This window comes from Cynocephalus volans, chromosome 1, assembly GCF_027409185.1.
Source record: "Cynocephalus volans isolate mCynVol1 chromosome 1, mCynVol1.pri, whole genome shotgun sequence".
Classification (NCBI taxonomy): domain Eukaryota; kingdom Metazoa; phylum Chordata; class Mammalia; order Dermoptera; family Cynocephalidae; genus Cynocephalus; species Cynocephalus volans.
The window spans coordinates 150772369-150786454 of NC_084460.1; the positions used below are offsets into that span (position 1 = coordinate 150772369).

General features: G+C 36.4%; 1 protein-coding gene across 1 annotated transcript; it reads right to left on the reverse strand.

Moving 5' to 3' along the window:
• Positions 1 to 452: 452 nt before the first annotated feature.
• On the reverse strand, positions 453 to 8991 carry C1H3orf38 (chromosome 1 C3orf38 homolog). The gene is made up of 3 exons (XM_063101146.1): positions 8789 to 8991; positions 6039 to 6280; positions 453 to 4576 (listed from the first exon to the last, which is right to left on the reverse strand). The coding sequence occupies exons 1-3, from the start codon at positions 8913 to 8915 to the stop codon at positions 3899 to 3901; spliced, it is 1047 nt and encodes a 348-aa protein (XP_062957216.1). The 5' UTR covers positions 8916 to 8991; the 3' UTR covers positions 453 to 3898.
• Between the last annotated feature and the right edge of the window lie 5095 nt (positions 8992 to 14086).

The window sequence follows — 14086 nt, forward strand, 5'->3', positions numbered from 1 at the left end:
AAGACTACTTGGAAGGTTCAGACTAGAAAAAATAAAGCTAAAACCTTTTAGCACATTCTGATAGTTTGGAAACTTTTCCTTCCAGCTCTAAATAAAACAGTCTGTCAAAATATTCTATATTCTGATTGATAAAATCTATGTCTTAAGCTAGAGCCATAAGGTTATTTAACAATTCCAATTAAAGCTTTTTTCTGACTATATTAAAGTTAAGGATCCTTCCAAACCTTACAGAAGTTCTCACTTTAAGACAACCTAAACCCAGAGATTGAGATTTGAATCCAACATAAACTCAGGTAGAACCCAGATCCAGAAAGTCTTGTTTCCTAAAACTGCAGCTGGGGTTATCTGTCTAAACTGGGTAGACACAAAGGTTATAAATAGGATTGTGGGGGTGGGAGATAGGTGGAAGAGAGTGGGGTAAGGTGGGATCACATATATATGCCGTACAGAATATTCATATTTTTAAAATCTTTAATCAAAATTAGCTATAGTTAATAAAAATCTTTTTAGGATAAAATTTTTGTAACAATCTTAAGGATACTTTTTTTTTCACATTTTTATCATTCTCCAAAGTATGTTCATTATTCACTAATCTTGTCAAAATAAAATGATTTTTTTGTCCCACTTCACAGTATTTTGGTAGATTTTGTCTTCACACCCAACATCATTCACAAGTAACAACTTTCATAAACAGATTTCATAAAGATTATTCTTTCATTCATGAGAAAGATTTAGTCCTCTCACTTACATACTTGGGCAATATAACAAATTTTATAAAAAAATTTTTAGTCTGGGTGAAATGTAACTATTATGGCAGAATTTCTTAACACAGGATATAGGAATGTTTATAGCACTCACGGATGTGCTTTAGGGAGGCCCAATAACTCATTGAAATATGCACAAATTCTAATACTATATGCTAAAATATTTTTTCTGGGTAGAACATACCTCTCATTTTTCAAAAGGTCGATGACCACCCCTCACAACCCAAATTAAGAACCAAAGAAGAAAAGGGCATTATAATTTGTGAAAATAGAAATCCTAAGAAAAACGTATGGTTTTCATTTTTATGATCTACTTAGCCATAAGAGTCATTCTGACAAAACACGTTTCTGATTATCTTTATTTTTAAACCACTGCTTTTTCTTTTCTGGTACTTCCAAAATTTCTTACTGGGACTAGGTATCTAGCTTTCCTTTAGTATAAAATATCACCTTTCTGAAAACCCAGGAACATTTTCCTACTTGCTATCGTGTTTACCTTTTGCAAGTTGACTTAATATATTAAAGATTGACTTTTTTCCTATAGTTTGGTATTTCAGTTAATAAGCCAGATGAAATATGTTATTTGGCATTCTAGATACCAATAAAATATCTTAATGTAAATATTACTTTAAGATTTTATTTTAATAAAAAAGTATACTTAATGATATCTCTGCCCTGTTATTGAGTTATGGCAAATTAGCCTACAGCAAATAAAAAGTCCAGATGATCCCCTACTTGGACCACCAAATTATTATGAAGTATGTGTAAAGCAATGTATTCTTCACCACCTGATTCCAGACTTTCCAAATACCAGTTGGGTACAACAAAGCAAGAGACAGACCTAAAGCTGGGGTCTCTGCCATTCCCTAATAAACAGACTAATAAGATGGTAGTAAAAATACAGTTCAATCCTTGCACTAAGCTTCTGGTTGTTCTCAAAGGCCTAATCAGACTTCAAGCTTCATGAACGGATTTCAACTCCTCCAAGGTGTTCTTCCGAATACTGTTTCTTCATACGCTTCTCTTATAATGTTTTCTAGGTAGCCTTAGGCCCTTCAAGGTATAATTCACTGACCTTGGGATTTTAAGCTTGGTGCAGTTTTCCCAAATCTGAGTTACTTTAAAAGTTTCTGTGTATCCACATATGAAATTAAAACAGACTACATGACCAAAAAACCACCACTGATAAGAAGCACCAAAAATAAAACCTAGACGCAGAAAGGCCTTTCTCACAGTATGTTTCTTTTTGCTCATTTATTCACCCATTCACTCCAACATTAAGCTCTATGTGCCCATGTGTGGGGATTCACTTGAAATAAAACACAGCCCTAACCCTCAAGAAGATTTCAAATTTTTAAGATTGATTAAAACTATGTGCAGAGATTGCAGCATTGTTTAGGGTTTATACAAATTCAAAAACTGAATACTGAAAGATAGCTAGAGGCAATCTCTGCCTATTCTGAACATGTGTAGTAATACTTCTACAGTATTTGACAGCAACAGCGCAAAGAGACAGACAGAAATGGTTTTAATTTTATCCTTAGGATATTTATCTATTACACATTACAATGATAATTCCAGCTTAAGGAAAAAAAAGATAACTTGGTTTTAAAACCCAAGCAGAGCTATAGGATAGGTAAAGGTAAGACTGGTGACCTGACCGAGTACCTTACAAAAGTATAAGAGGCAACTTTTTGCAAACTTCTGTTTTCTTTATATCTAATTATATCACACTTATAGTCTAACTAGCAGTAAAATTTGCTTTATTTTGGTTAAATGCCTAAAACTTTATCTAAGAACAAGACAAGTGTAAATTAAATCTAAACAATACACTATTCTTAAAGCAGACAAAAATGATTTCCCTCCTTTATTAAGTTCTTATTTTAGGACATATCAATTTGTACTCCTCATAAGAGGCATGGCATTAAAAAAACAAAAAGATGAGTCTTTTCCTCCTGCTTCCAAAATTCTTATCAGTCTCCCTAGATGATTCTGAGCAGAATTATATGTAAAAAGTAACATGTACAATACATCATCACAGCATTTTCCAGTATAATTTTTTTTTCCAAATGGTACTTTTATAAAATTACTAACTAAATCCAGAATCAGCAAATAGTTGTTGGGTAATGAGGAATTTAAACTTTAAAGCAACTATGTAATGCAGGTGGCAACTCAACCTTGTAACTCAAACCTAGTAACACAAATTAGAGGTGAAAAACTGCTAATAATTCTAAGTTATGAGGTAGGGGTATATGTATACATATGTATGTATGAAAACCCATGTTATAAATTTGTGGGGTTGAGGTTTTTTTGTTGTTGTTGTTCACCTTTGCCAAGATCAATCAAGATGAAGAACAGTAATTTATCTAAAAGTCAGGAATTAGGTACACCTTTAAAATTTCAACACTATGTTTCCTTTATATGATGTTACATATATGATGTTAGCTGAAGCCTAGGTAAGAATAAGGTCTGTTTTGAGAACAGCATTTACCACTGCCCAAAATAGTTCCAAAAATGATGCAGACTATAAAAGATATTTAGCTTGTACTACAACAGATAACTGAAAAATGTTCCTCAAATATTAAAGAGGCAATAAATTTTTCTCCACCTGGTAAATTACTGGACTTTTTGCATAAGAATGTCATTCAAGTTTTCTAAAATGAGAACTTTGAGTTTACATTAAACATCTCTAAAATATTTAATAGTCTAAAAAAAAATTACTGTAGTGAGATGCATTTGCAAAATATCCAATTATCCAGACTTAGATAAAAGTAAATAAGAAACTTAAAGAGGGAAAGTCTTAAACACTATTAATCTTTTCCCACATGAAAAGTGGGAATAAAAAATAGCAGAATATTCATAAGTAAAGTGAAAATATTACCTGGTTTCTAAGGCACATGGTTAGCTATAACATCTAAAGTGGGATTTATTTGATGAACTGCATTATGCCCTCAGAAAATTTGGTGCAACTCAAGTAGAAATAGGCAAATATTCACATAACATGTCAATCTGTAGTCCAGAAAGGTATTTCAACTAAAATATGTCCATCTTCACATCTGAACACACTTACACATTACCGATATAATATTTAGAAGAGTTTCTGTATAGAAGACTTTTAGGCTGACATACAGGGCTCAATGCTTTAGAAGGTTAGGTAAACTCAGTTCTCTTTTGTTCATCAATGCCTCATTTCCACTACATAAAGCTTGGTCTCCAGTTCCACTATCCAATGACTGCTTTACATTAAGGTGTACTTCACTGGTACCACATAATGTGATTACGTTATAAAAGGCCTCTAGATCACTTTGTTCAAATCTAATAGTTGGTTTCGGTAATGTTCCAGGAGCAAGGGAACCCTCTCCAACAATTCTTAGGTTGATAAATTTGATTTTCCAAGTATTCTCCACAAAAGGGCACCGAATGAGTCCAAAAATTTGTTCAAAAATGCCCAAACAAGTGTTCTCTCGGTGGACAGTCCCGGCAACTCCAACCATAACTAGCCCATGGGGAGAAGAAGCACATTTCAGTCCATGGGAATCTAGGTTGGGGCTGAGGAAAAGAAATTCTTCCTTCACTAGTGACAGCAAACGAAGGCTCACGATTTCTGCTCCATGGTAGTCTATCACATTTTGTTCTGATGTGTTGTAATAAAACCTAAGCTTGACATCATGCCAGAAGTGCTGTGGACCCCATTCATCTTGAGGTGGTCCCAGAAAAGGATTCTGAGAATTAAGAAGTTCAAAGAACCAGTGACAGAATTCTTCTCCCAGGCGACGAAAATCAACCTTTTCAGCTTTTTTATCTTCTTTTGCCTGCTGATTAAAATAGATAAAATGAATACAAAATAAAGCCAAGGTTTAACTTTTATATCTATTTTTCTATCTAGCCTGTTTCATAGCTAAGTTTTAATGTACTGATAACAGCAGAGAGAACTGAACTACATGTGAACTCACTGAACCCATCATCCATAGTAAAATCTTTTTTCAAAAAGGAGAAAAATCATTTTAGAATTTTCTAGCTTAAACATGAAAATTCAGCAAAGAAAGTAAGGTTTAACAAAGTCTTTTAAAATATCTGCATGATTGGTCAATAGTAATGATTTACAGCATCACTATTTTCTCTTGATTGTGTCAGTGTTTTCACAGGTGTGTATCTCTGCCAAACTTTCCAACTGTACACTTTAAGTGAATGCACTTTGTTGCATATTATATCACAATAAAGTTGATAATAAATAAGCATTTTCATTGTCTTTAAACAGACACTGCTAAGGTGATTGAAATAGTTTATTTTCCATGATTGAGATTAATTTTATACTATAATTTCTTTTTTTAAAGGAAATGTTACTGCAAAATCATTCCTGACAGGCTAGATCTCATTCACCTACGTATTCCAGAACACAGTACCTCACTGATGCGAAAAGATCTCATATTTTACTGAACACCTACTATTGAATATATTGGGCACTGTATACGACACTTAAGGGCTTTCCTCCTATCTTCACAACAAGCTTTATGATATAGATATCATTGTTATGACCAATTTATAGATGAAAAAAAAAAAAAAAAACGCTCAGGTAAGGTTATTTGCCCAAGTTCACACACCTAGTATACGGCAGACCCTAATTTGAAGTCACATCTACATGCTTTAAAAGTCAATGCTCTTTTAAGTTTATTAAGAAAGACCTTAGAAGATACTTTCTTAATGTGAAGGCAAAGCCTCCTCACTTAAAACTTAACTAATTCAAAGAATATGAAATGTGTAAAATATGCAAATTTCCTAAAAGTTCATTCAAGCAACATTTAAATGTTCAGTCTAAAATGGACAGTGGAGATACAAACAAATAGGAACAGCCAACGTCAGCTCTGGAAAATTACAACAGGATTTTTTCTAGTTAAAGTCTTAAAAATGAGAATGTATTACAATAGAATTCTTTTAAAGTAAAAAAAAATTACAGAAAACAAAAGCCCAAAATTAAATTAATCTTGCAGTTTAAACTCTCTAAAAATCCAATAGTTCTCATTTGATAAGGGGGAAAAACATTTTTTTTTTCCCCTCACAAATCAATAGAACATTATACATATATCACTAGATGTCGGAAATATTTTGTCTTTTAGTTGCTGTATTGTTCTTTCTTCCTTTAGGATGAGAAGAATATGGAGTAAAGTTAAAAGTATAAAATACAAATATATCAACCACCTTCTTCCAGATCTAAGATTACCTGCAAAGTTTCAGACAGAACAAAGGTTCAGAATATAACTATAAGATCTATTTTACCTGTTGAAAGAGTTGGATGTCCTCTGTCTTCATAACTGGCTCTGGTGTTTCCTTTAATTTCAGTGGTGATTGCTTTTCCCAGTAATCTTTTGCATATTGAATAAGATTGTGTTTTTCAGTAGCTGGAGGTATAACAACTCCCTGTGTTGCCAAGTACTTAAATATGACATCTCGGTGGACTTTTCTACGCCTCAGAAGTTCTTCTACACTTTGACTATATACTAAAATTGCACGAATGGCATCTAGAGGGAAATTGCAAAGATTAATATAAAATCATGAAGCACTTGTAAATTTATCCACGGTCAACAGAAACTCTACCAAATAGTATTTATAAACTCTTGTCACAACATTAATTGCTTTTGCATGTTATTTTTAAAAACAGGAATTGAATTGTCAAGTTTCCCCCCTCCAATTCCTTTATGCTGTAAACTTTCATTACCTAAGATTCCTCCTTCCCTTCACTTCCTATATGTGACAGTGAAATTCTAGCACTTCCTCTTAAAGAATTGTCTTAAGAAAAATTGTAAGCCAGAAATTTTTTTTTCTAATCAGGCCAATGGACCTAACTTCATATACAAAACCTCTAAAAATAGGTAAAATTACAATATTTTAGATGTCAAGGAATTTTAGTCCAATATCCTCACTCTATGAATAAATGAAAGTTGAGGATACATGAGGTTTCAATAATCATATTTCTAGAAGTGGCAGAACCTGGACTTGTATGTTTTTTAATTTTTAAAAACTTTATATTAAACACAGACTGAAGAATATTTTTGACATGTGTGAGGTATACAGAATGGCAATAAAATGAACTTCCATACACACACCTCCTAGCTTAAGACACAGCAAATTACTAGTGTCTTTGAGGCTCTCATTTCACCCCTCCCTAATGCTATTCCTCTCTCTTCTTACCCTCCTCACAGGGTAGCTATTATCCAAAATGTTGTTTATTTTTCCCTTGTTCTTCTTTATAGTTGTACAATATAAGCATGTATCAGCATACAATATAGTTTGGTATGTTTTAGATGTTCTATAAATTCAATCCATCAATATATATAATCTTTGGAAGCAGCTTTTCACTTAATGTTTTTGAGATTAATCTATATATGGGTGTATGTAGCTGTAGTTAACTCATTTTCACTGTTATACAATAATTAATTATACTACTAGGTATCTGTTCTTCTGATTATAGATTTTTATTGTGTGTGTCCTATTACAAACACTGCTACTTTGAACATTCTCATACATATCTCCCAGTGTACACAGAGAGGCAAGCAGCATGAGCATCACCTGGGAGCTTGTTAGACATATAGAACTTCTGGGCCTACAACAAAACTACTGAATCAAGAGTCTGCATCTTAGCAAGATCTCTAAGGGACTGAAAGACACATTCAAGTTTGAGAAGCCGAAGTCTAGAGTATGTGTTTTATCTTCTATTTTAGCAGATAATGCCAAACTTATTTTCTAAAGTGGTAGTTCTAATTTACATTCCTTCATTAGTTGTCAAAGCATTGCTTCACCTGACCAAAACCTGAGGTTTATATTTTTAAATTTTTGCCAATCTGGTACACAGAAAAGACACCTTGTGTTTTTGATTTTCATTTCAGTGCTTTCTAAAGTTGAAAATCTTTTCATATGCTTATTGGTTATTTTTTTTTACTGGAGAAATGTCTCTTCTTTCCTGGAAAAAGGTCATTTAAACATTTCAGTACTGGGAAATTTTCACTTTTTCTTTATTTGCGTTTAGATCCACTATCAATTAAATCCAACATTTTATATAATACAATTTTAAATTCACACTCACCATGATCGTAAAAATCACCACGATTTACATTACATGTCATGTAAAATATATAAATGCTCAAGAACAATGTCTCAAACTATTTTCAGTCTAAATTCTTACGAATTTCTTTTAACGTTCATGGTTCAAAGTTACAAATGACAAAAATGTAAAACCCGACTTAAAAGCAGAGAAATCGTTTCAAATGGGAGAATTTTTTGAAGACACTTAAATCATATACAAATATATGAATCTGGAACATTTTAAAGTAAAATTCAGTAAATTTAAAACTAGCAGTGTGATGCACAAAGTGAGACAAACTTTATATTTTTATACGAACTAGGCACAAACAGGTTTAATATTAATAACCCTTGAAATCTTACTCTGCCCTAATGTACTCGTATATTTGACTCTGAAAACAATGTATTCCTAGAACACAAAATCATCTCAGAAAAACTTTGGCTCCAAAAGGAGACACGAACTCAAACTGTCTTTCTATTACAGTCGTTGTTTCACCAGAGACTGATGAAAAGTGTGTATGATATCCTCTTCCCCCCAAGCCTGAAGAAAAAAAGCCTGAACAGCTCAGCTGATCGAAACTGAAAATATAAAACATTCTGGCTCCCCGGAAATTTTAAGAGATAACTATTGAGGCACTACGAAACCTCGAACCAACAACAAGCTTTTGCTCATAACATTTAACGGCTATAACCTGGAAACTGCGCCATTGTCAGCGCCACCATCTCCCTCAGGGGGCCCAGCGCGACCCAGCCGCCCAAGTCTGAGTCTTGGTTCCAAAGCCGCGGAGCAGCGGGAGTGGCCAGGATTCCCGAAGATTCTGCCCAAGAGCGGCTGGGGGTGAACTGGGGGTTGGGCCCCAACCCCCTCCACTCCCACGCTCTCTTAACGTTGGGTCGGGGTGAGGGCTGGGGAGGGGCGGCCGCCCTCGGGGTGTAGGGTCTGTTCTCACCTTGCCGGTCCTCAGGCTGCACCAGGCGGTTGGTGACGGTGTCGCATAGGGCCATGATCTCATCGTTGTCCAGTAGGCCGAGCAGGTTACGACAGCCCTCCATCTCTGGGCAGCTCAGCCCCGACATCTCGACCCCCGGGAAGGGGGGAGAGGACGACACCAATAATGTCGTCTCTACGGCCCACGGGGCCCGTGCCTTAGCAACAGAGACCGGAAGTGTTTCTCTTCTTGTTCGCCGCGGAAGGGCCTCAGGTATTCCAAACCCTTGAGCGGAAGTGATCGCCAAGGCAGTCAATCAGGAAATGCGGTGCTCCGACTTGAGGTTCCGGGCTGGCCGGACGGAGCGAAATCCCACGGTTGATGAAAAGAGCTGCTTTTACTCGGAGAACACCGACCCTCCACAAGGGAGCTGGTTACAGAAAGAAAAGCCCTGAACTCCTCCGAAGTCCCTCCTCCAAAACAGCGCCTTGAAGGCCTGCGCAAGTGCAGGTGAGTGGGAAGCGCGCGGAGGCCCCGGCGCACGGCGAGCTCCCGTGATGCCGCGGGGCCGGCCAATGGAGGCGGCTCCTCCCCGCCCGCGGGCCCGGCCCCCGGGAGAGCTTGAAAGTCCTCAGCGGCCACTTCTGAGTTGGGTGAGCCGGTAGCTTGATATTAAGTTAGGTAAATTAAGATATTTTGGTTTTGTTTAACATTGTAGTATGAAAATATATATATATATATATATCACCTATTCTATCCCACGCCTGCCCGCCTTCCAGCTGACTCCTTTCTAACGGGCTGGGATCGTCAGTTTCCCCCATTTCCCATGTTACTGGCTCGGCCTTAGTAGAGGTGGTATCGCGCGCTGTTTGAGGTTGGGGATTCTGGGAGCCGGATTGCCAGGTTTTTATTCCGCTATTTACTTACTGAGACTGAGCAAGCTCCTTAGCCTTTTTGTCTCTCGGTTTCCTATCTCTAAATGGATCTAATAGAGATACCTACCTAATAGGGTTGTGGGGGCAGAGATAAGAACAGTGGCTGGCACCTAATAAGAGCTCAGTACGTGTTAGCTGTTATTACTATTAGTATGACAGCAATCTACATTGACGAGAGAAAAAGTCATGCTCTGCTGGACAGAGCAATCAGACTTAAACACATTGTTACTTGCCTCTATCTGCTTCTATTTTTTAGCCATACTTTAGGTAAGTTAACATTTAACTAGGTTATTGCCATTTAATAGCTGAAATGTACACATCTGCAGATCCCTGTGAGCATATTTAACATTTTTAAAATGTCATAGCTAAATACCAGTCATAAAATATGCTATAAATATAGTCTTTCAGCCGGACACGCAAAACATGTTTAATTTGCCAGTGGATGTTATTTGGAATACCATTTACTCAACAGATACCAATTTATTTTTCATTAAGCATTAATGAGTGCTTACTATGCTAGGTATTGAAGAATCAAAGAAATGACACCTACATTCTTCAAGGAGCTTTTGCGAGTGTTGCAGGTAAGGAGATGACAAGATAATAGTAAGTGCTTATATATGTCAGCGTGGGACTACATGCTCAACCTTGTCTTTCACTCATTGCTTCATTTTTTAAACACGTATTTATTGAGCACATAACTACTTGCAGTTACAGTTCTTTGTGCTGTACTAGGGACAGATGCAAGTCCTTTGATGCTGCATTCTAGTGGGAAGAAACAGTCAGAAAACATACAAAAAAGTATGTATACTTCCAGGAGATGCTATGGAGAAAAACAAAGCAAGAAGGGGATGGAGAGAATGTTACTATTTTATGCAGGTTGTAAAGAAAGGCTTCTCTCAGTGACATTGAAGGAAAGATCAGAAGAGAGTGCAAGTAAACCACAAGAGAAGAGTGTTCTGGGAAGAAGCAACAGTAGAGGTTTTGAGGAAGGAGAGATGTGCTTGGCAGGTAAGAAGGAGGCCAGGAGGCTGGAGCAGCTTGAGCAAGGAAGAGGCAATGAGCAATGTGGTTAGAGTTGCAGTCAAGACTGATGTAAAGCAGAGTTTCTCAGCCATAGCACTATTGACATTTGGGGCAGGACAATTCTTTGTTGTGGGGCTTGTCTTGTGTATTGTAGAATCCTTAACAGCATCCCTGGCCTCTACCCACTAGGTGCCAGTAGCACCTTCTCCCCTGTTGTGGTGACGAAAATTACCTCCAGCCATTGCCAGTTGTCCCCTGGAAGGCAAAATCACCCCCGTTAAAGAGCCACTGATATAGAACCACCCGTCAAAGTGCTTTCTGAGATGATAAAAAAAGTTTGTTATCTGTGCTGTCCAGTACAGTATCCATCAGCCACATGTGGCCATTAAGCTCTTGTAATGTGGCTAGTGCAACAGGAATTCAATTTCAAATTTTACTTGAACTTCAGTTAAATTTTAATAACCATATGTGGCTAGTGGCTATTGTTCAGATAGTACAAATCTAGAGCCTTGAATGCTATTACATAGACTTTGGTTTTTATCTTTTACAAACTGACTGTATTTCCTGTTCTTCTGTCAGTCTTTGACTCCAGACTAGTCACAATGGTTCCCTCATTACCTGTTCCTTCTATTTACCATGTAGATCCCTGCCTCAAAGCCTTTGCTCTTGTTATTCTGCCTAGCATATCTTCCCTCAGATGTCTGGATGCCTCTATCCCTTAAAGTCCCTGCTCAAAAGTTACCTTATCAGAGAGGTCTTCCCTAATTATCTGTTTAAAATTACCATCACTAACAGCATGCTTACTTATACATTTCCTACCCACTTTTATTTTTCTCTATAGCACTTATAGTATACTGTATGTTTGTTGCCCCCCAGTAGAATGTGAACTCTGCAAGGCTTTTTTTTTCATTGCCTATTATAGAGCCTGACACGTAGTAGGTATGCAGTGAATATTTGTTGAATAAATGAATGAATTATAAAGCCTTTGGAGGCTTTTAAACTGAGAAACAGCATGGTCTGACTTGTTTCAAACAGGAATACTCTGCTGGTGTGAAGAACAGATTGAAGGAAGGTAAAAAGGGTAGAGATAGGGAGCCCAACTGGAAGACTACTACTGTAGTCCTGGTGAGAGAAGATGGTGGATTGAATTAGAGTGGAAGACATGATAAAGAGTCAGGGAAGACTGCAAAGTTTTGTTTGGGCAACCCTTTACTGAGAGGAGGAATGCTGGGAGAAGTAGGTTTTAAAGGGAAAATAGGAGGAGAGATTGAGCTTTCTGGATAAAGTGCTGATACCTAAGGAGGATTAAATCAAAGAATGTGGGGTGGAGCAGGAAGAGGATGAAGAACTACCAGTAAAGGTAGCAGTACTGAAAAATGCGTGAAATAAAACAGCGTGATGAGGGCACGGTGGAGTTTCAGGTATGGCTGGAGCCAAAGACTGGACAGGAGCTATAACATGAAGAGAAATTTAACAAAATCATAACAGGAAGGAGTCAGAACTGGGCCCTTCACACACTTAATTCTTAGAACCTTGCAAAAACAGCTGTCCCTTTTTAACAGATGAAGAAGGCTGAGCTCAGCGAGATGTACTTGCTTAGATCTATCTCCACATGCTAGAATTTGAGTACAACTGATCTTCACACTTCTTTGCACTCTTCTCATTAAATCATATTCTGATAAGAGTTTTACTTACTGAGTACTTTTTGAGATAAAAAAATCTCTAGATTAGAACATTTTAGAGTATCAGATCTTACTACTTAAATATCCACTCACCCAACAGTAGTTATTTAAATACCTATTATAGGGGACTTTTAAAAATGTCCTAGAAACCTGGAGTTTCTGAGACAGCTATATGAATTTAAGGGGAAATAGTTTACTTCCTAGGGAAATACGAAGAACATTGTTGTTTTAGATCTGTGGTTTTCAAACCTTAGCTTGTATCAGAATCAACTGGAGGACTTGTTGAAAGACCTGACCAAAATTTAGCAATTCTAACAAGTTCTCAGGTGATGCTGATTCTGCTGTTCCAGGAATCACAATTTAAGGATCGCTGCAATTATAAGATAATGAAACATTAATGACGTATATCTGCACCAGACTTCATCCTTTGTCTCTGAAATCTCTATCTTCAGGCAAGTCCGACCTTCTCAATTTGGATATATTAGATCCACTAATGTTCTTCCTTTGCAGGGGAAACCTACATTGCAGAATGGAAACATTACGGTTTGGGGACACATCTGATTTTTAATGGCACTTCTCCAATTTTTAGCCGTATGACTTTAGTCAAGATTACCTTTCTGAGCCTTGGTGTCTAAAAATCAGTGTTCCCATTTACCCTTGAGTTGTTTTAATTAGAGATAACACATATAAAGTAGCTGGTACATAATTGAGTAAAACAGAAACCATTTTTTCCCCAGTGTGCAGCACCCACCAATAAGGTGTGAACCTGTCTTCTATTTTTAATTTTTATTGTGTGTAATATTGGATTGACTCCATTTCAAATCTTGTCATATACCCAAAACTTCTGTCCCTGTTACTGGTTGGTTGTTGAAATACATATAGATCTTATATTATTCTATGAAAAGCAACTTAATGTGGTTATCTTGGAAGCTTACTTAGTAATATTTGCTTCTCAGATTTCCTGAAGTTTCAGAAAAAGAAAATGGAAAGTTATTTAAACTCCAGTAACTTGTCTAAATACCTCAATACATTCACTGTTCTGAATATGGAACACATTCAGTCTAAGATCATTCAACCACAAATCAAACCGAGAATTTTAGATCTTGGCTCCATAATGCTTCAGTAACTCTTTGTGTTTGAAAGCATAACATTTGCAATATTTGCAAATCACTTTAACCCATTATCTATTCTATCATTTGTAGTGTTATCTCATTGCATCAAAAGAGATTCTTTTTCTACTTAAAGCCCCATTTTTTTCCAGTTGCAAGTTATAACAAATAGTGTAGTGGATTTTCCTTTGTTAGTGAACCAAAAAAGTAGGAGTCTTCATGCCCACGGACATCGCTTTTTGTTACAGATTGTTGACTTAAATATTTCGGCATTGAAATACTTTTGTAGGAAGTAATTTTCATCTTATATCCTAATATTTCAAAGTGACTTCATAGTCTTCTACCTTTTTTTATTTTAAATTCTGTCAGAAGATCTTCGTCTTTGAAGATTACCAATGGAAACAAATCCATCCTATGTCTTGCTTTTGGAGAATTCTGACATTTCTTTCTTTTATACCAACTAAGTTTGCAGAGTACTGTATCACACTGCAGCTACTTACCTGAAATGACTTTAGTAACCAAAATTCTATCAACATTTATTCCTGCATATGGACATTAGTTAAAATAATG

Excerpts from the sequence above, each read along its gene's own strand:
- C1H3orf38 (XM_063101146.1), bottom strand. The coding sequence starts at position 8,915 with ATGTCGGGGCTGAGCTGCCCAGAGATGGAGGGCTGTCGTAACCTGCTC. Across the intron at positions 6,281-8,788 it reads GCAGCCTGAGGACCGGCAAG|ATGCCATTCGTGCAATTTTA; the intron begins GTGAGAACAGAC and ends ATTTCCCTCTAG. Across the intron at positions 4,577-6,038 it reads ACATCCAACTCTTTCAACAG|GCAAAAGAAGATAAAAAAGC; the intron begins GTAAAATAGATC and ends TTTAATCAGCAG.